This window comes from Coregonus clupeaformis, chromosome 9, assembly GCF_020615455.1.
Source record: "Coregonus clupeaformis isolate EN_2021a chromosome 9, ASM2061545v1, whole genome shotgun sequence".
Taxonomy (NCBI): domain Eukaryota; kingdom Metazoa; phylum Chordata; class Actinopteri; order Salmoniformes; family Salmonidae; genus Coregonus; species Coregonus clupeaformis.
The window spans coordinates 24,500,157-24,521,786 of record NC_059200.1 but is presented as its reverse complement, the minus strand read 5'-3'; the positions used below and the strand labels follow the sequence as shown (position 1 = coordinate 24,521,786).

Sequence of the window (21,630 nt, the reverse complement as noted above, 5' to 3'; positions counted from 1 at the left end):
GTACTTCCGGGTCACGGATTTATAAAAATCTTTCAGAATATGAGTTCCATCCTGTCTGCTTTGTAAATTAATAATTAAGGCGAAGATGATGGAAAATGTGCACTAGTATAGATATATTTTATACTAGTTATCATACAAAGAATAATTAAAAGTATTTATGTGCGATATGATGTGATTTATTTGTTTTTCTTATTTTTTCAAGCCTAAATGGTCAACAGTGTTTTTTTTTAGCGTACTACTATAATTTATTGCACCATACAACATTTTCTGTATGTATCACATTAAAAGGGGGGGGGGGGCCAATCAGTTTAAATTTCATATTGGAATATTATTGTTAACAGCATTAAAAGTAATGATTACTAGATAGTTATCATGGTCAAAACAGTAATACAAATAACAACACATTATTTATAATGCTACTATTAATAATAATTGTAATAGTAATAACTATATGAATATTATTATTATTATAATCAACACGATGTTCAGTACGTTTTTCATATTGGACATACATATTTCACCATACACAATTTCCTGTACTTTGTGTTCCAGTGAAATTGGGCTCCATTCTACTCCGGAGGACCTGTAGTTTCTAAATACACAGAGTTTACAGTCCGAGTAGGGTCGCTGCTCATTCTACAAACAAACAATATGTTTATTCAAAAAGTGAAAAGATGCTCCCCCCCCCCCCACCTTTTTTTTAAAGCATACTTTATTCATAACAAATATCACGATGAAGTTAATCAAAAATAATTAAGGGAAATGTATCATCAACAGTAAAACAGAAGTTTCCAATTATATGCAAGATCCTCTTCATCTCATGGATAGAGTCAGCCCACTAGGAACAAACTGGTTGAATCAACATGGTTCAGATTCAGAGATTCAGATTCAGAAAACTATTCATACCCCCTGACTTATTCCACATTTTGTTGTGCTACAGCCTGAATACAAAATTGATTAAATATGTTTTTTCTCACCCATCTACACACAATAACCCATAAGGGTATTTCAATAATACAGAAGATAGCCCTATTTGGTAAAAGACCAAGTCCATATTATGGCAAGAACAGCTCAAATAAGCAAAGAGAAACAACAGTCCATCATTACTTTAAGACATGTAGGTCAGTCAATACTGCACTTTGAAAGTTTCTTCAAGTGCAGTCGCAAAAACCATCAAGCGCTTTGATGAAACTGGCTCTCATGACGACCGCCACAGGAATGGAAGACCCGGTGTTACCTCTGCTGCAGAGGATAAGTTCATTAGAGTTACCAGCCTCAGAAATTGCAGCCCAAATAAATGCTTCACAGAGTTCAAGTAACATACACATCTCAACATCAACTGTTCAGAGGGGACTGTGTGAATCAGGCATTAATAATAATAATAATAATATGCCATTTAGCAGACGCTTTTATCCAAAGCGACTTACAGTCATGCGTACATACATTTTTGTGTATGGGTGGTCCCGGGGATCGAACCCACTACCTTGGCGTTACAAGCGCCGTGCTCTAACAGCTGAGCTACAGAGGACCACTGTAGCGCCGTCTTTCATGGTCGAATTGCTGCAAAGAAACCACTACTAAAGGACACCAATAAGAAGAAGAGACCTGCTTGGGCCAAGAAACATGAGCAATGGACATTAGACCGGTGGAAAAGTGTCCTTTGGTCTGGAGTCCAAATTAGAGATTTTTGGTTCAAACCGCTGAGTCTTTCTGAGATGCGGTGTGGGTGAACGGATGATCTCCGCATGTGTAGTTCCCCCCGTAAAGCATGGAGGAGGAGGTGTTATGGTGTGGGGGTGCTTTGCTGGTGACACTGTCTGTGATTTATTTAGAATTCAAGGCATACTAAACCAGCATGGCTACCACAGCATTCTGCAGCGATACGCCATCCCATCTGGTTTGGGCTTAGTGGGCCTATTATCTGTTTTTCAACAGGACAATGACCCAACACACCTCCAGGCTGTGTAAGGGCTATTTTACCAAGAAGGAGAGTGATGGAGTGCTGCATCAGATGACCTGGCCTCCACAATCCCCCAACCTCAATCCAGTTGAGTTGGTTTGGGATGAGTCGGACGGCAGAGTGAAGGAAAAGCAGCCAACAAGTGCTCAGCATATGAGGGAACTCCTTCAAGACTGTTGGAAAAGCATTCCAGGTGAAGCTGGTTGAGGGAATGCCAAGAGTGTGCAAAGCTGTCATCAAGGCAAAGGGTGGCTACTTTGAAGAATCTCAAATATAAAATATATTTTGATTTGTTTAACACTTTTTTTGGTTACTACATGATTCCATATGTGTTATTTCATAGTTTTGATGTCTTCACTATTATTTTACAATGTCAAAAATAGTAAAAATAAGGAAAAACCCTTGAATGAGTAGGTGTGTCCAAACTCTTGACTGGTACTGTACATGTAAATATAAATAGTACTATATACATAATACACCCAGTCATACAAAGATACAGGCGTCCTTCCTAACTCAGTTGACGGAGAGAAAGGAAACCTCTCAGGGATTTCACCATGAGGCCAATGGTGACTTTAAAACAGTTACAGAGTTTAATGGCTGTGATAGGAGAAAACTGAGGATGGATCAACAACATTGTAGTTACTCCACAATATTAACCTAATTGACAGAGTGAAAGGAAGAAAGTCTGTACAGAATAAAAATATTCCAAAACATGCGTTTGGAACAAGGCACTAAAGTAATATTGCAAATAATTTTTGGCAAAGCAGTTAACTTTTTGTCCTGAATACAAAGTGTTATGTTTGGGGCAAATCCAATTCAACACTGATTACTGATTACCACTCTCCATATTTTCAAGCATACTGGTGGCTGCATCATGTTAGGGGTATGCTTTTAATCACCAAGGACTGCAGAGTTTTTCAGGACAAAAAATAAACAGAATGGACCTAAGCACAGGCAAAATCATGGTTCAGTCTGCTTTCCACCAGACACTGGGAGATGAATTCACCTTTCAGCAGGACAATAACCTAAAACACAAGGCCAAATCTACGCTGGAGTTGCTTACCAAGAAGACAGTGAATATTCCTGAGTGGCCGACTTACAGTTTTGACTTAACCTTGTACTAGAGTGGGCTAAATCAGGGTCACACAGAGTGATTCTTGGTAGTCTGAAACAAATCTACTTTGAAACAAAAGTACAGTGAGGGAAAAAAAGTATTTGATCCCCTGCTGATTTTGTACGTTTGCCCACTGACAAAGACATGATCAGTCTATAATTTTAATGGTAGGTTTATTTGATCAGTGAGAGACAGAATAACAACAACAAAATCCAGAAAAACGCATGTCAAAAATGTTATACATTGATTTGCATTTTAATGAGGGAAATAAGTATTTGACCCCTCTGCAAAACATGACTTAGTACTAGGTGGCAAAACCCTTGCTGGCAATCACAGAGGTCAGACGTTTCTTGTAGTTGGCCACCAGGTTTGCACACATCTCAGGAGGGATTTTGTCCCACTCCTCTTTGCAGATCTTCTCCAAGTCATTAAGGTTTCGAGCCTGACGTTTGGCAACTCGAACCTTCAGCTCCCTCCACAGATTTTCAATGGGATTAAGGTCTGGAGACTGGCTAGGCCACTCCACGACCTTAATGTGCTTCTTCTTGAGCCACTCCTTTGTTGCCTTGTCCGTGTGTTTTGGGTCATTGTCATGCTGGAATACCCATCCACGACCCATTTTCAATGCCCTGGCTGAGGGAAGGAGGTTCTCACCCAAGATTTGACGGTACATGGCCCCGTCCATCGTCCCTTTGATGCGGTGAAGTTGTCCTGTCCCCTTAGCAGAAAAACACCCCCAAATCATAATGTTTCCACCTCCATGTTTGACGGTGGGGATGGTGTTCTTGGGGTCATAGGCAGCATTCCTCCTCCTCCAAACACGGCGAGTTGAGTTGATGCCAAAGAGCTCGATTTTGGTCTCATCTGACCACAACACTTTCACCCAGTTCTCCTCTGAATCATTCAGATGTTCATTGGCAAACTTCAGACGGGCCTGTATATGTGCTTTCTTGAGCAGGGGGACCTTGCGGGCGCTGCAGGATTTCAGTCCTTCACGGCGTAGTGTTACCAATTGTTTTCTTGGTGACTATGGTCCCAGCTGCCTTGAGATCATTGACAAGATAGTCCCGTGTAGTTCTGTGATGATTCCTCACCGTTCTCATGATCATTGCAACTCCACGAGGTGAGATCTTGCATGGAGCCCCAGGCCGAGGGAGATTGACAGTTATTTTGTGTTTCTTCCATTTGCAAATAATCGCACCATCTGTTGTCACCTTCTCACCAAGATGCTTGGCGATGGTCTTGTAGCCCATTCCAGCCTTGTGTAGGTCTACAATCTTGTCCCTGACATCCTTGGAGAGCTCTTTGGTCTTGGCCATGGTGGAGAGTTTGGAATCTGATTGATTGATTGCTTCTGTGGACAGGTGTCTTTTATACAGGTAACAAGCTGAGATTAGGAGCACTACCTTTAAGAGTGTGCTCCTAATCTCAGCTCGTTACCTGTATAAAAGACACCTGGGAGCCAGAAATATTTCTGATTGAGAGGGGGTCAAATACTTATTGTTATGGGCTTCTTGGGCACCTTCAATGCTGCAGATATTTGTTGGTACCCTTCCCCAGATCTGTACCTAGACAAAAACAGAAATACCTTATTTACACAAGTATTCAGACCCTTTGCTATGAGACTCAAAATTGAGCTCAGGTACATCCTGTTTCCATTGATCATCCTTGAGATGTTTCTACAACTTGATTGGAGTCCATCTGTGGTAAATTCAATTGATTGGACATGATTTGGAAAGGCACACACCTATCTATAGAAGGTCCCACAGTTGACAGTGCATGTCAGAGCAAAAACCAAGCCATGAGGTCGAAGGAATTGTCCGTAGAGCTCCGAGACAGGATTGTGTCTAGGCACAGATCCGGGGAAGGGTACCAAAAAATGTCTGCAGCATTGAAGGTCCCCAAGAACCCAGTGGCCTCCATCATTCTTAAATGGAAGAAGTTTGGAACCACCAAGACTCTTCCTAGAGCTGGCCGCTCGGCCAAACTGAGCAATCAGGGGAGAAGGGACTTGGTCAGGGAGGTGACCAAGAACCCAATGGTCACTCTGAGAGAGCTCCAGAGTTCCTCTGTGGAGATGGGAGAACCTTCCAGAAGGACACCCATCTCTGCAGCACTCCACCAATCAGGCCTTTATGGTAGAGTGGCCATACGGAAGCCACTCCTCAGTAAAAGGCACATGACAGCCCGCTTGGAGTTTGCCAAAAGGCACCTAAAGGACTCTCAGAACATGAGAAACAAGATTCTCTGGTCTGATGAAACCAAGATTGAACACTTTGGCCTGAATTCCAAGCGTCACGTCTGGAGGAAAACCACGTCTGAAGCATGGTGGTGGCAGCATCATGCTGTGGGGATGTTTTTCAGATGCAGGGACTGGGAGACTAGTCAGGATCAAGGGAAAGATTAACTTGCTTGGCAAGATCCTTGATGAAAACATGCTCCAGAGCACTCAGAACCTCAGACTGGGGCGAAGGTTCAGCTTCCAACAGGACAACGACCCTAAGCACACAGCCAAGATAACACAGGAATGGCTTCGGGACAAGTCTCTGAATGTCCTTGAGTGGCCCAGCTAGAGCCCGGACTTGAACCCGATCTAACATCTCTGGAGAGACCTGGAAATAGCTGTGCAGTGACGCTCCCCATCCAACCTGACAGAGCTTGAGAGGATCTGCAGAGAAGAATGGGAGAAACTTTCCAAATACAGGTGTGCCAAGCTTGTAGCGTCATACCCAAGAAGAGAAGAGTTTTATTTTGTATACATTTGCAAACATTTCTAAAAACCTGTTTTTGCTTTGTCATTATGGGGTATTGTGTGTAGATTGACGAGGGGGGAAAACAATTTCATAAATTTTAGAATAAGGCTGTAATGTAACACAATTTTGAAAAAGTGAAGGGGTGTGAATACTTTCCAAATGCACTGTACTTGAAAATATATGGCAAGACCTGAAAATGGTTGTCTAGCAATGATCAACAACCAATTGCTGCACAATCCAGGTGTGGAAAGTTCATAGAGACTCACAGCTGTAATTGCTGCCAAAGGTGCTGCTACAAAGTATCGTTCAGAGTATTTGAGACGTTTGCAAAAATGTCAAAACATGTTTTCAATTTGTCATTATGGGGTATTGTGTGTTGATTGTGTGAGAAAAAAAAAATATATAATCCATTTTTAATTCAGGCTGTTTGTTAAAAAAATAAATATATATATATATATATATATATATATATAAAAATTTAAGAAATTACCAATAGCTCGGTTTCTGGATTTTAGGCTATGTTGCTTGGCAACCTGTGAGGGCAATAATATTGAACTTTGTAACACTTTTGTGGATGAGAAATAATTCAAGCATATGCCATCTAGTGTTCAAACTTGGTTTTATAACAACATTGGTGAGGATGGGTTGTATGTAACAATAGTGCCAGTGGCCACTCTAGCTAACATTGACCTGATCCAAGTTTTTTTCTCTTCAGAAACAGACATTAATCAATATGACAGAGATAGTTTGTTTGCTAGGAGACCAGCCAGCTCCAATTGAAAATCATCAAGAAGAAAAAATTGCTAATCTAACCTATATTAACATTATATTTCTCTCCAACATAGTTAGTGTAACCTAGTGATACATGAGGGGATGCGTTCAAGTCAAGTCTTTTCATAGCATGTTATTCAGAAACTCTCTCAAATCAATTCAGACATGATGTGCCTCAGTTATAATCTGCAAAACATAACACATTCTATAGTCCTCTAGTGTTACAATAATACACTACATGGTATGTGGGAACCTGCTCGTCGAACATCTCATTCCAAAATCATGGGCATTAATATGGAGTTGGTCCCCCCTTTGATGCTATAACAGCCTCCACTCTTCTGGGAACGCTTTCCACTAGATGTTGGAACATTGCTGCGGGGACTTGCTTCCATTCAGCCACAAGAGCATTAGTGAGGTCGGGCACTGATGTTGGGCGATTAGGCCTGGCTTGCTGTCGGCGTTCCAATTCAACCCAAAGGTGTTCGATGGGGTTGAGGTCAGGGCTCTGTGCAGGCCAGTCAAGTTCTTCCACACTGACCTCGACAAACCATTTCTGTATGGACCTCGCTTTGTGCACAGGGGCATTGTCATGCTGAAACAGGAAAGGGCCTTCCCCAAACTGTTGCCACAAAGTTGGAAGCACAGAATCGTCTAGAATGTCATTGTAAGCTGTAGAGTTAAGATTTCCAGAGAACGCGTTTCCACTGCTCTAGAGTCCAATGGCGGCGAGCTTTACACTACTCCAGCTGCTCGGTCATGGAAACCCATTTCATGAAGCTCCTGACGAACAGTTCTTGTGCTGACGTTGCTTCCAGAGGCAGTTTGGAACTCGGCAGTGAGTGTTGCAACCGAGGACAGGCGCTTTGTACGCACTACGCGCTTCAGCACTTGGCGGTCCCGTTCTGTGAGTTTGTGTGGCCTACCACATCGCGGCTGTGCCATTGTTGCTCCTAGACGTTTCCATTTCACAATAACAGCACTTACAGTTCACTGGGGCAGCTCTAGCAGGGCAGAAATTTGACGAACTGACTTGTTGGAAAGGTGGCATCCTATGATGGTGCCACGTTGAAAGTCACTGACCTCTTCAGTACGGGCAATTCTACTGCCAATGTTTGTCTATGGAGATTGCATGGCGGTGTGCTCAATTTTATACACCTGTCAGCAACGGGTGTGGCTGAAATAGCCGAATCCACTAATTTGAAGCGGTGTCCACATACTTTTGCCATGTAGTGAATGTAGAAATAGTAGCATTGAAGAGAAGGAATGCCTTTATCTCTTTCTCTTTCCAAACGCTGGGCACTGAGAACAGAAGGCTCTGTCCATCCCCTCATGGGCTCTTTCCACTCCAAGGCATCTTCTACCTTCCTCGGGTGTGAGTTCTGAGGTGTCCCTTAATCTGACTGGACTGACTGAACCCTTTCCCACAGACAGGACAAGAGTAGGGTTTCTCCCCCGTGTGGACCCTCAGGTGGGTTTTCAGATGGGTAGACCGGTTGAAGCGTTTACCACACACATGGCAGCGGTACGGTCTCTCTCCTGTGTGGATGCGTTGGTGCTCCCTGAACCTGCCTGAGTACCTGAAACTCTTGCCACACACATCACAGTGGAAGGGCTTCTCCTTATTGTGAGAACACAGGTGGACCTTGAGGTAACTGGTAGAGGTGAATGATTTCCAACAGACTGTGCAGAGGATTTGCCTGTGACTAGTGTCACCACTGTGTGGTACTGTGTGGGCTAGCATGTGTGCCTCCAGTTGGGATAGCTCACAGAACACGGCACCACACTGAGTACATGAGTGTGTCTGTGTGTCCTCCTCTGGTCTCCTTTCTAGATCTCTCGGAACATCAGGAACACTTTCAGCGTTCTCACTCTGTGTTCTACAACAGTCTGGATTTACTGCAGAGAGGGGATGAGACTGATGGGAGTCACTGGTTGGTTCTGATAGTGATACTCCATAGCCCTCTCCATCAGGTTCTGTTTTGATCTGTCCAGTTGTGTTGGTCAGTAGAGAGTCCCTCTCTCTGTTCTCCACAGTTTGGGGAAGATGTGTGGGCTGAGGTGGCTCCTGATCACAGTCACTTTTCACACAGGGAGGAATGGTTATGGAGTCTACTTTGGTATCAGCCTTCGGCCCTTGAATCTGCTCTACCTCCTGACGGGTCCTGAGTTCACCCTGTTCCTGTTTAATCTGTGTGGGCTCTGGGTCCCTCTGCCCCAGACTGGGGCTCCACTCCTGCTCACAGTGATGTTGCTCAGGGGGAGTTTGCTGCTCTGAGACCCAAGAGAGAATGGGCTGAGGAGCTGGAGGATATAAGAAAATAATTGATGTCAATGAAAGTAATGACAGCTGTTGACAAGACCACCATTGCGTTAGCTAGCTTGTTTTGGGAATGTTACAGTGAGGGAAAAAAGTATTTGATCCCCTGCTGATTTTGTACGTTTGCCCACTGACAAAGACATGATCAGTCTATAATTTTTATGGTAGGTTTATTTGAACAGTGAGAGACAGAATAACAACAACAAAATCCAGAAAAATGCATTTCAAAAATGTTATAAATTGATTTGCATTTTAATGAGGGAAATAAGTATTTGACCCCTCTGCAAAACATGACTTAGTACTAGGTGGCAAAACCCTTGCTGGCAATCACAGAGGTCAGACGTTTCTTGTAGTTGGCCACCAGGTTTGCACACATCTCAGGAGGGATTTTGTCCCACTCCTCTTTGCAGATCTTCTCCAAGTCATTAAGGTTTCGAGCCTGACGTTTGGCAACTCGAACCTTCAGCTCCCTCCACAGATTTTCTATGGGATTAAGGTCTGGAGACTGACTAGGCCACTCCAGGACCTTAATGTGCTTCTTCTTGAGCCACTCCTTTGTTGCCTTGGCCGTGTGTTTTGGGTCATTGTCATGCTGGAATACCCATCCACGACCCATTTTCAATGCCCTGGCTGAGGGAAGGAGGTTCTCACCCAAGATTTGATGGTACATGGCCCCGTCCATCGTCCCTTTGATGCGGTGAAGTTGTCCTGTCCCCTTAGCAGAAAAACACCTGCAAAGCATAATGTTTCCACCTCCATGTTTGTCGGTGAGGATGGTGTTCTTGGGGTCATAGGCAGCATTCCTCCTCCTCCAAACACGGCGAGTTGAGTTGATGCCAAAGAGCTCGATTTTGGTCTCATCTGACCACAACACTTTCACCCAGTTCTCCTCTGAATCATTCAGATGTTCATTGGCAAACTTCAGACGGGCCTGTATACAGTGGGGAAAAAAGTATTTAGTCAGCCACCAATTGTGCAAGTTCTCCCACTTAAAAAGATGAGAGAGGCCTGTAATTTTCATCATAGGTACATGTCAACTATGACAGAGAAATTGAGGAAAAAAATTCCAGAAAATCACATTGTAGGATTTTTTATGAATTTATTTGCAAATTATGGTGGAAAATAACTATTTGGTCACCTACAAATAAGCAAGATTTCTGGCTCTCACAGACCTGTAACTTCTTCTTTAAGAGGCTCCTCTGTCCTCCACTCGTTACCTGTATTAATGGCACCTGTTTGAACTTGTTATCAGTATAAAAGACACCTGTCCACAACCTCAAACAGTCACACTCCAAACTCCACTATGGCCAAGACCAAAGAGCTGTCAAAGGACACCAGAAACAAAATTGTAGACTTGCACCAGGCTGGGAAGACTGAATCTGCAATAGGTAAGCAGCTTGGTTTGAAGAAATCAACTGTGGGAGCAATTATTAGGAAATGGAAGACATACAAGACCACTGATAATCTCCCTCGATCTGGGGCTCCACGCAAGATCTCACCCCGTGGGGTCAAAATGATCACAAGAACGGTGAGCAAAAATCCCAGAACCACACAGGGGGACCTAGTGAATGACCTGCAGAGAGCTGGGACCAAAGTAACAAAGCCTACCATCAGTAACACACCACGCCGCCTGGGACTCAAATCCTGCAGTGCCAGACGTGTCCCCCTGCTTAAGCCAGTACATGTCCAGGCCCGTCTGAAGTTTGCTAGAGTGCATTTGGATGATCCAGAAGAGGATTGGGAGAATGTCATATGGTCAGATGAAACCAAAATATAACTTTTTGGTAAAAACTCAACTCGTCGTGTTTGGAGGACAAAGAATGCTGAGTTGCATCCAAAGAACACCATACCTACTGTGAAGCATGGGGGTGGAAACATCATGCTTTGGGGCTGTTTTTCTGAAAAGGGACCAGGACGACTGATCCGTGTAAAGGAAAGAATGAATGGGGCCATGTATCGTGAGATTTTGAGTGAAAACCTCCTTCCATCAGCAAGGGCATTGAAGATGAAACGTGGCTGGGTCTTTCAGCATGACAATGATCCCAAACACACTGCCCAGGCAACGAAGGAGTGGCTTCGTAAGAAGCATTTCAAGGTCCTGGAGTGGCCTAGCCAGTCTCCATATCTCAACCCCATAGAAAATCTTTGGAGGGAGTTGAAAGTCTGTGTTGCCCAGCGACAGACCCAAAACATCACTGCTCTAGAGGAGATCTGCATGGAGGAATGGGCCAAAATACCAGCAACAGTGTGTGAAAACCTTGTGAAGACTTACAGAAAACGTTTGACCTGTGTCATTGCCAACAAAGGGTATATAACAAAGTACTGAGAAACTTTTGTTATTGACCAAATACTTATTTTCCACCATAATTTGCAAATAAATTCATTAAAAATCCTACAATGTGATTTTCTGGATTTTTCTCTCTCATTTTGTCTGTCATAGTTGACGTGTACCTATGATGAAAATTACAGGCCTCTCTCATCTTTTTAAGAGGGAGAACTTGCACAATTGGTGGCTGACTAAATACTTTTTTTCCCCACTGTATGTGCTTTCTTGAGCAGGGGGACCTTGCGGGTGCTGCAGGATTTCAGTCCTTCACGGCGTAGTGTGTTACCAATTGTTTTCTTGGTGACTATGGTCCCAGCTGCCTTGAGATCATTGACAAGATCCTCCCGTGTAGTTCTGGGCTGATTCCTCACCATTCTCATGATCATTGCAACTCCACGAGGTGAGATCTTGCATGGAGCCCCAGGCCGAGGGAGATTGACAGTTATTTTGTGTTTCTTCCATTTGCGAATAATCGCACCAACTGTTGTCACCTTCTCACCAAGCTGCTTGGCGATGGTCTTGTAGCCCATTCCAGCCTTGTGTAGGTCTACAATCTTGTCCCTGACATTCTTGGAGAGCTCTTTGGTCTTGGCCATGGTGGAGTTTGGAATCTGATTGTTTGCTTCTGTGGACAGGTGTCTTTTATACAGGTAACAAACTGAGATTAGGAGAACTCCCTTTAAGAGTGTGCTCCTAATCTCAGCTCGTTACCTGTATAAAAGACACCTGGGAGCCAGAAATCTTTCTGATTGAGAGGGGGTCAAATACTAATTTCCCTCCTTAAAATGCAAATCAATTTATAACATTTTTGACATGCGTTTTTCTGGATTTTTTTGTTCAAATAAACCTACCATTAAAATTATAGACTGATAATGTCTTTGTCAGTGGGCAAACGTACAAAATCAGCTGGGGATCAAATACTTTTTTCCCTCACTGTATATAGCGTCTACTACACTTTATATGCTGCAGACATTAGCAGAATATTTTTACTAAAATTACAAGGTAGCCTACTCTGCTGACACTGATAAACAGATGAATAGTAATAGGAGGAGGAGATTATTGTCCGAAAATACAAGTTGAAGTGGCACTGACGCAACAATGTTAAAGAGTGAATCTGCGAATTCACCGGGGATATTGCAGATGCTCTCCGTTGGGGCCAATAAGATAGGCTATACTGTTCGCTCAATTAAGTTCCGAATTTTGACAACTGAAAGATAGATTAGAGTATTTTCATTGTCTTCTCTTTACAGCAATAGCCATTTGTTTTCCAAACTGTTTTCCCACGATTGAATTTTGAAATATTGTGATATGCCTAGCTTGACTTTTCTACTTTTTACTGACAGTCGCAACTCAACAATCATCTATTTGGTATTTGCCGCACACGCTGCCCAAATTGGGGGCCCTTCCGATTGTAGGCAATGTGATTTAAAACAATCCACAGCTTATTTTATTTTTTTATGAAGCTAATTATGTCACCAAAGCCCCCTATACTACCCACCATTGTGACCTGTACGCTCTCGTTGGCTGGCCCTCACTACATATTCGTCGCCAAACCCACTGGCTCCAGGTCATCTATAAATCACTGCTAGGCAAATCCCCGCCTTATCTTAGCTCATTGGTCACCATAGCAACACCCACCCGTAGTATGCGCTCCAGCAGGTATATCTCACTGGTCATCCCCAAAGCCAACACCTCCTTTGGCCGCCATTCCTTCCAGTTCTCTGCTGCCAATGACTGGAACGAACTGCAAAAATCTCTGAAGCTGGAGACTTATCTCCCTCACTAACTTTAAGCATCATTTGTCAGAGCAGCTTACCGATCACTGCACCTGTACACAGCCCATCTGTAATTAGCCCACCCAACTATCTCATCCCCATATTGTTATTTATTTTGCTCATTTGCACCCCAGTATCTCTATTTGCACATCATCTTCTGCACATCTATCATTCCAGTGTTAATACTAAATTGTAATTATTTTGCACTATGGCCTATTTATTGCCATACCTCCATAACTTTCTACATTCGCACACACTGTATATAGATTTTCTATTGTGTTATTGACTGTACCTTTTGTTTATCCCATGTGTAACTCTGTGTTGTTGTTGTTTTTATCGCACTGCTTTCCTTTATCTTGGCCAGGTCGCAGTTGTAAATGAGAACTTGTTCTCAACTGGCCCACCTGGTTAAATAAAGGTTAAATAAAAAAATAAAAAATATCCTCTGGGGCCAAAACATGCTTTCTGGTGTAGTAGCCTATTTTGAATGATTTTCTTTATTTTCTGTATAGGCTGGAATAGACTAATTAATTTTGGAAATGTAATTCAATTTAGGCTACTTTAGCCCAATGGATGCGCCGCCTATGCCCACTAGCTAGCTAGTGTGTACAAGCTACACTACATGACCAAAAGTATGTGGACACCTGCTCGTCAAAAATCTCATTCCAAAATCATGGGCATTAATATGTACTTGGTCCCCCCTTTGCTGCTATAACAGCCTCCACTACTTCTGGGAAGGCTTTCCACTAGATGTTGGAACATTGCTGCGGGACTTGCCTCCATTCAGCCACAAGAGCATTAGTGAGGTTGGGCACTGATGTTGTGTATTAGGCCTGGCTTGCAGTTCTTCCTCACCGATCTCTTCAGTAAGGCCATTTTACTGCCAATGTTTGTCTATGGAGATTGCATGGCTGTGTGCTCGATTTTATACACCTGTCAGCAACGGGTGTGGCTGAAATAGCCGAATCCACTAATTTGAAGGGGTGTCCACATACTTTTGTATATAAAGTGTAGCTAGCGTGCAAGCTAGCGTGTACTAGCTAGCTACCTAGTGTGTACCATCTAGCTAGCTAGAGAAATTCCAATAATATCTATCTGCGGGCTAGCTACCTAGCGTGTACTATCTAGCTAGCTAGTATGCACAAGCTACCTAGTGTGCTAGCTAGCTAGTGTGCATGTAGTGACGTAATGCTCGAGGGAGTGGCATGTAGTGACGTAATGCTAATGAGCGTCTTAATGTTACAAGTACCCTCAATGGCAGTGGGCACGGCGTGTAGTTACTACAGTCCGCAGATAGATCTTATTTCAATTTCACAAAAAAGAATGGAGAGGTGTGCCTAATTATATGTGACATGCATTTGTTTGTCTGATTTCAAGACTTGACACATGTAAAAGATGAAATACCTCCCAAATGTAATGTTTAACTGTTACTGAGGTTTATATATTTTTGGGTATTCTCTTTGTATTTAAATTTCTGCAGTATTTCCTGTGTGATTTGTTGTGTAATTGTAAGATGCAGGGCGCCCTTGCAAAAGAGACCTTGGTCTCAATGGGCCTCTCTGTTAAAATAAAGGTAAAATAAATAAAGTATATCTTGTTAATTTGAATTTCATTCTCTTTTATTAAAAGTGGAACATGAACTGCATCATTCAAGTCACGAGTGTGCCCCGAAGTTGATGGGTTTATTGATCCCCTAGTCACCCTCGGAGTTTCGTCAGCAACACGTGACAACGGAGGGTCCTCCGAACGAGTTAGTAGGAGCGAGGGGTGGTGTGGGAGTCGAAACTCTCCGCGGGGTTGATGGGCAGCTGAATATTCCGGTTGTCAGGGATACAGTATTTTCAACCAAACTTCAGATTCTCCGGAAAAATCTAATGTTGGGACTCCGCTCAGGCGTCTTTTTACGCCTGCTACATTAGGTTAGGGTTTCACCGTCCATCTCTGCCCTACAGAGTCAAATACTGTAGAATACAATGTAACACGTTTCTAGCTATTTAGATAATTCGTGTAAATGAGAAGAAAGTACAGTAGTCTAGCTAACTACATACCAGGTAAAACCGGTGTGATCAAGTGTCGTTTCAGGTATTGGTTCTCTCTCTTCGTCCGGGCTATTTCTTCCTGGTATTCGGAAATCGTGTCTCCGACCACTCCAAGTATCTCCTCGGCAGCTTGCATCAAACGCTCAGTTAGATACACATTCAGATATTGTAATTTAGTCATCATTGGACGATTATAGGGGGCAAAAGATATTCCCGAAATACACGTAAGTAGCTAGACCGCTGTGAAGAAGACAAGAATAACTAAGTACTTCCGGGTCACGGATTTATAAAAATCTTTCAGAATATGAGTTCCATCCTGTCTGCTTTGTAAATTAATAATTAAGGCGAAGATGATGGAAAATGTGCACTAGTATAGATATTTTATACTAGTTATCATACAAAGAATAATTAAAAGTATTTATGTGCGATATGATGTGATTTATTTGTTTTTCTTATTTTTTCAAGCCTAAAATGGTCAACAGTGTTTTTTTTTAGCGTACTACTATAATTTATTGCACCATACAACATTTTCATTTAGCAGACGCGCTTATCTACTTTTTTCGTACTGGTCCCCTGTGAGAATCGAACCCACGACCCTGGCGCTGCAAGGGCCATGCTCTACCAACTGAACTACAGGTTGCTGCTCATTTTGCTGCCCTTAAAGAGTGGCCTATCAGCTTAAATACAAGAAATACCTATTGCACAGTACACTCCTATAACTTCTTGCACCATACATAATGTTCTATAAATTGTGTCGTAGTAAAAGGGGGGAGTCCATTCTTTCCAAATCCAGAGTTTATAGCCAGAGGAGCGTCGATGCTCAGAACTTAAAGTGTCAACCAGGTGTTGAAACAATAAAGCGCATCCCGCTCTGTTTCAGTAAAAAGCTGAGAGATGGGGCTGGAGAAATGTAACCTCTCAAATTCATAGAAAGAGCTATGGATGGAAGTACTGGCCATCTATAATATAAAATTATAGTTTTAACCAAGTTTTGAGGCTATAAAGTGCTTGTTTACATTTGCTTTGTTGACAAACATTGGGATAAAACAAGCTTATATTTTCTAAAGGGATACGACAGTTGAACTAAGCTCATGGGGCATTTATAAGTTATATTCTTTAAGAATCAATGGGTACATATAATTAATTTAAAAGTCAGATTGGCCCTTTAAAGAGTGGCCTATCAGCTTAAATCCAATGGTTTTTTCATATTGGACATACATATTGTTCTGTACATTGTGTCGCAATAAAAGGGGGGTCCATTCTAGTTTCCAAATCCACAGCGTTTACAGCCAGCCGAGCGTCATTGCTCATTTTGTGGCCCTTAAAGAGTGGCCAATCAACTTACATTTCATATTGGAATATTATTGTTAACAGCTTTAAGTCATGATTACTAGATCCTTATCATTCTAACAACAGTAATACAAATAAAACATGATTTATAATGCTACTATTAATAATAATAATAACAATAATAACAACAATATTAGTAATAACATTATTATAATATTCAACTTTATAAAACACTTTTAAATCCCATTGTTAATTAGCCCATTCACATTGCACGATGTTCAGTACTTTTTTCATATTGGACACATACATATTGCACCGTACACAATTTCCTGTACGTTATGTCCCAGTGAAATTGGGCTCCATTCTACTCCGGAGGACCTGTAGTTTCTAAATACAGTTTACACTCCGAGTAGCATCGCTGCTCATTCTAAAAACAAACAATATTAAAAAAGTGTAGAGATACAATTTGGTTAAAAATATATATATATATACTTTATTCTTAACAAATATCACGATTAAGTTAATTAATCAAATACTTTCGTAAAATTGATCATCAACAGTAAAACAGGAGTTTCCAATTATATGCAAGATCCTCTTCATCTCATGGATAGAGTCAGCCCACTGGGCACAAACTGGTTGAATCAACATTGTTTCCAGATCATTTTAAGAAAAACATATATGTGATGATTGGGGTGAAACTAACCTGTAGCAATATGATCTTAGTAGGATACTGCCTCATATATTTTATTTGTCTACCCAAAACACTTGACCTGATGCACATTTTGGCACGTAAGGCTGGCTGATTTAAATGTTTAAAGTCTGCAGCCTTCTCATCATTAGGATAATGTAGCTCATTTACAGGTATGCCTGTCAGTTAACACTCCATCTTCTGATAACTTTGTTTCGCTTAAGCAGTTAGCTTCTCACCTAACCACCTGCTAATAGTCGGAATTTGTCACCTCCATTATAGGGCAAGCCAATAGTGCAAGTCTGGTATAGTTTAGATAGACGGGTTAAAAGTTAACTTATTTGTAAAACTTCTTACAGCCAGCTTTCTAACTCTGATAGGCCACTCTTTAAGGCCCGAAGAATGAGCAGTGATGCTCCTTGGGTTGTAAACACTGTGGATTTGGAAAGTACAGTACCAGTCAAAAGTTTGGACACCTACTCATTCCAGGGTTTTTCTTTATTTTTTAATCTATTTTCTACATTGTAGAATAATAGTGAAGTAATCAAAACAATAACACATATGGAATCATGTTGTAACCAAAAAAGTGTTTAATATTTTATATTTGAGATTCTTCAAATAGCCACCCTTTGCCTTGATGACAGCTTTGCACACTCTTGGCATTCTTTCAACCAGCTTCACCTGGAATGCTTTTCCAACAGTCTTGAAGGAGTTCCCACATATGCTGAGCACTTGTTGGCTGCTTTTGCTTCACTCTGCGGTCCGACTCATCCCAAACGATCTCAATTGGGTTGAGGTCGGGGGTTTGTGGAGGCCAGGTCATCTAATGTAGCACTCCATCACTCTCCTTCTTGGTAAATAGCCCTTACACAGCCTGGAGGTGTGTTGGGTCATTGTCCTGTTGAAAAACAAATGATAGTCCCACTAAGCCCAAAGCAGATGGGATGGCGTATCACTGCAGAATGCTGTGGTAGCCATGCTGGTTAAGTGTGCCTTGAATTCTAAATCAATCACAGACAGTGTCACCAGCTAAGCACCCCCACACCATAACACCTCCTCCTCCATGCTTCACGGTGGGAAATACACATGCGGAGAACATCCGTTCACCCACACCGCGTCTCACAAAGCCACGGCGGTTGGAACCAAAAATCTCACATTTGGACTCCAGACCAAAGGACACATTTCCACCGGTCTAATGTCCATTGCTTGTGTTTCTTGGCCCAAGCAAGTCCCTTGTTATTATTGGTGTCCTTTAGTAGTGGTTTCTTTGCAGCAATTCAACCATGAAGGCCTGATTCACACAGTCTCCTCTGAACAGTTGATGTTGAGATGTCTGTTACTTGAATTCTGTGAAGCATTTATTTGGGCTGCAATTTCTGAGGCTGGTAACTCTAATGAACTTATCCTCTGCAGCAGAGGTAACTCTGGGTCTTCTATTCCTGTGGCGGTCCTCATGAGAGCCAGTTTCATCATAGCGTTGGATGGTTTTTGTGACCACTTGAAGAAACGTTTAAAGTTCTTGAAATGTTTCCATATTGACTGACCTTCATGTCTTAAAATAATGATGGACTGTCGTTTCTCTTTGCTTATTTGAGCTGTTCTTGTCATAATATGGACTTGGTCTTTTACCAAATAGGGCTATCTTCTGTATACCCCCCTTTCCTTGTAACAACACAACTGATTGGCTCAAACGCATTAAGAAGGAAATAAATTCCACAAATTAACTTTTAAGAAGGCACACCTGTTAATTGAAATGCAAGTCCGGGCCACTCAAGGAAATTCAGAGACTTGTCCCGAAGCCACTCCTGCATTGTCTTGGCTGTGTGCTTAGGGTCGTTGTCCTGTTGGAAGGTGAACCTTCGCCCCCAGTCTGAGGTTCTGAGCGCTCTGGAGCATGTTTTCATCAAGGATCTCCCTATACTTTGCTCTGTTCATCTTTCCCTCGATCCTGACTAGTCTCCCAGTCCCTGCCGCTGAAAAACATCCCCACGGCATGATGCTGCCACCACCATGCTTCACAGTAGGGATAGTGCCAAGTTTCCTCCAGATGTGACGCTTGGCATTCAGGCCAAAGAGTAATCTTGGTCTCATCAGACCAGAGAATCTTGTTTCTCATGGTCTGAGTCCTTTAGGTGCCTTTTGGCAAACTCCAAGCGGGCTGTCATGTGCCTTTTACTGAGGAGTGGCTTTCGTCTGGCCACTCTACCATAAAGGCCTGATTGGTGGAGTGCTGCAGAGATGGTTGTCCTTCTGGAAGGTTCTCCCATCTCCACAGAGGAACTCTGGAGCTCTGTCAGAGTGACCATAGGGTTCTTGGTCACCTCCCTGACTAAGGCCCTTCTCCCCCGATTGCTCAGTTTGGCCGGGCGGCCAGCTCTAGGAAGAGTCTTGGTGGTTCCAAACTTCTTCCATTTAAGAATGATGGACGGCACTGTGTTCTTGGGGACCTTCAATGCTGCATAAATGTTTTGGTACTGTTCCCCAGACCTGTGGCCCGATACAATCCTGTCTCGGAGCTCTACGGACAATTCATTCGACCTCATGGCTTGGTTTTTGCTCTGACATGCACTGTCAACTGTGGGACCTTCTATAGACAGGTGTGTGCCTTTCCAAATCATGTCCAATCAATTGAATTTACCACAGGTGGACTCCAATCAAGTTGTAGAAACATCTCAAGGATGACCAATGGAAGCAGGATGCACCGGAGCTCAATTTTCGAGTCTCATAGCAAAGTGTCTGAATACTTATGTAAATGTAATATTTCCGTTTTACATTTTTTATAAATTGGAAAAAACGTCTAAAAATCTATTTTCGCTTTGTCATTATGGGGTATTGTGTGTAGATTGATGAGGGCGAAAAAAATATTTTTATCCATTTTAGAATAAGGCTGTAACATAACAAAATGTGGAAAATGGGAAGGGGTCTGAATACTTTCCGAATGCACTGTAGATAGCAGTATTCATTGATGTTGTTGGTTGGCTAGCAAGCAAATCTTGACGTCCACATCGTTCACTTTTGGGAAAACTGGTCCAGCCACTTGATAACTAGCTATCATTAGTTCAAATAAAGCAAAATGATGTCCTAATATCAAAGTATAAACCCACCATTGTGATGTCGGTTAAGAAGTTATAAATTAGGTCCCAGGCGGAGGGTTCTCGGTTGAACGTGGACGCACATAGGACAGTCCTTGCACTGAAACCCACCCACCGTGACGTATAACACAGCCCAATAGACGAAATGGTGTGAAAAGCAATAGGGTCCAGCTGCGACGCCATCTCTCAGAGCAGTCATCCTTCAGGTTCTCTATGCTGCCACCTGCTGATATGTGATCTCAGTGCAGTGCATCTCTCAGGAAAAGTGGGAGCTTTCGAAAGGAACCATATAAGAGAAGTGGGGGTTCGAAATGAGTATTTTAACGCTTCTAGTGTTCCATAAGTACTAGAACCGCCATGACTTGATATTTCAATTATTATTTAAAATATTCAATAATAAATAGTAAATTGTAAAAGGAATGCATTTTTTATAAGTTAAGGTAGCTAACGTTAGCTAGCATTTACATTTACGAAAAACGTAACGTTACATACATGGCTACCGGTAGGTAACGTTCAAAGACAGCTCACAGTGAGTGAATAGCCTTTTTTTTTTTGCATAACTGAAATTCCTTACTGTCATCTCTGCAGACAATGACTAACGTCCAATAACCCAAACAACGTCTTGAGTGGCACCTTTCAAGACCCCCATTTCTCCTTATATGGTTGCTTTCGAAACGTTCACTCATTTCGAAACCCCCACTTTTCCTGAGAGATGCACTGCACTGAGAGATGATATATCAGTAGGTGGCAGCAGAGAGACCCTGATGGATGACTGCTCTGAGAGATTACGTCTCAACTGGACACCTCTCGTGAAAAGTGTCCCAGCTCAGTGCTGCTCTTCATTGAGTATCTCAAGTTAAATGGCGACCGGGGTACTGCAGGCTGCCATTAGCTACTAAATTATCCTTCAAACTTATTCTGCGTGGGATTTTAAAATAAGTGGTTCAATGACATACATCTGGTGTAATTGAAGCAATTATTGGTTCCATAATTGTCTTCTAATTTGTATTTATTTACACGAAAGTTGCCATTTTACAATTCACTATAATGGGGGATCCTGTATTCTGCAAACAATGCTTGCAGTACTGCGGTCGGCCTTGAACTTCGAGGCTTCAATGAGAGGGGGCAGTGTTCCCTGATTTGATCCATCTTTATTTTTCATCTCATCTTTATTTACCACTAGGGGGCGACCTCTAACAGTTAGTCAGCTCAGAAGTAGCTCCTTGACCTACAATAAAAAGAAGCATTGATTCACACACTAGACACAAGCCTACTCTGACAAATGATAACTTGACATAATGAAAGAGAACTTAAGGGAGGTAAACTTGTGTATGTTAGAAAACCCTATGTTTACTTTACACCACTCTCTGTCAGTTTCAACGAAATGGACTCTAGGGTGTGTAAAATAAAAACAGGGATAATTTGCTCTAATTAACTTCCTCACAGTTCTCATACTAAGACTGACCTCTGTGTTCCTGGGTGAGAGATAATTCAAGTATCCCATC

At 42.3% G+C, this 21,630-nt stretch overlaps 1 protein-coding gene across 2 annotated transcripts; it reads right to left on the bottom strand.

Moving 5' to 3' along the window:
• Nucleotides 1-7,751: 7,751 nt before the first annotated feature.
• Nucleotides 7,752-15,325, bottom strand: LOC121573509 (zinc finger and SCAN domain-containing protein 5B-like). 2 transcript variants are annotated; one of them, XM_041885560.2, is made up of 2 exons: nucleotides 15,065-15,325; nucleotides 7,752-8,899 (listed from the first exon to the last, which is right to left on the bottom strand). In XM_041885560.2, the coding sequence occupies exons 1-2, from the start codon at nucleotides 15,237-15,239 to the stop codon at nucleotides 7,956-7,958; spliced, it is 1,119 nt and encodes a 372-aa protein (XP_041741494.2). In that variant the 5' UTR covers nucleotides 15,240-15,325; the 3' UTR covers nucleotides 7,752-7,955. The 2 variants fall into 2 exon arrangements, 1 of the variants encoding a protein (XP_041741494.2); XR_006002064.1 differs by lacking the exon at nucleotides 7,752-8,899 and adding an exon at nucleotides 14,618-14,977.
• Between the last annotated feature and the right edge of the window lie 6,305 nt (nucleotides 15,326-21,630).

What these genes read in the sequence shown, in the direction of transcription:
- LOC121573509 (XM_041885560.2), bottom strand. Translation starts at nt 15,239, where the DNA reads ATGATGACTAAATTACAATATCTGAATGTGTATCTAACTGAGCGTTTG. An exon ending in GATCACACCGGTTTTACCTG is followed by an intron (nt 8,900 to 15,064) that starts GTATGTAGTTAG and finishes TATATCCTCCAG; the next exon opens with CTCCTCAGCCCATTCTCTCT.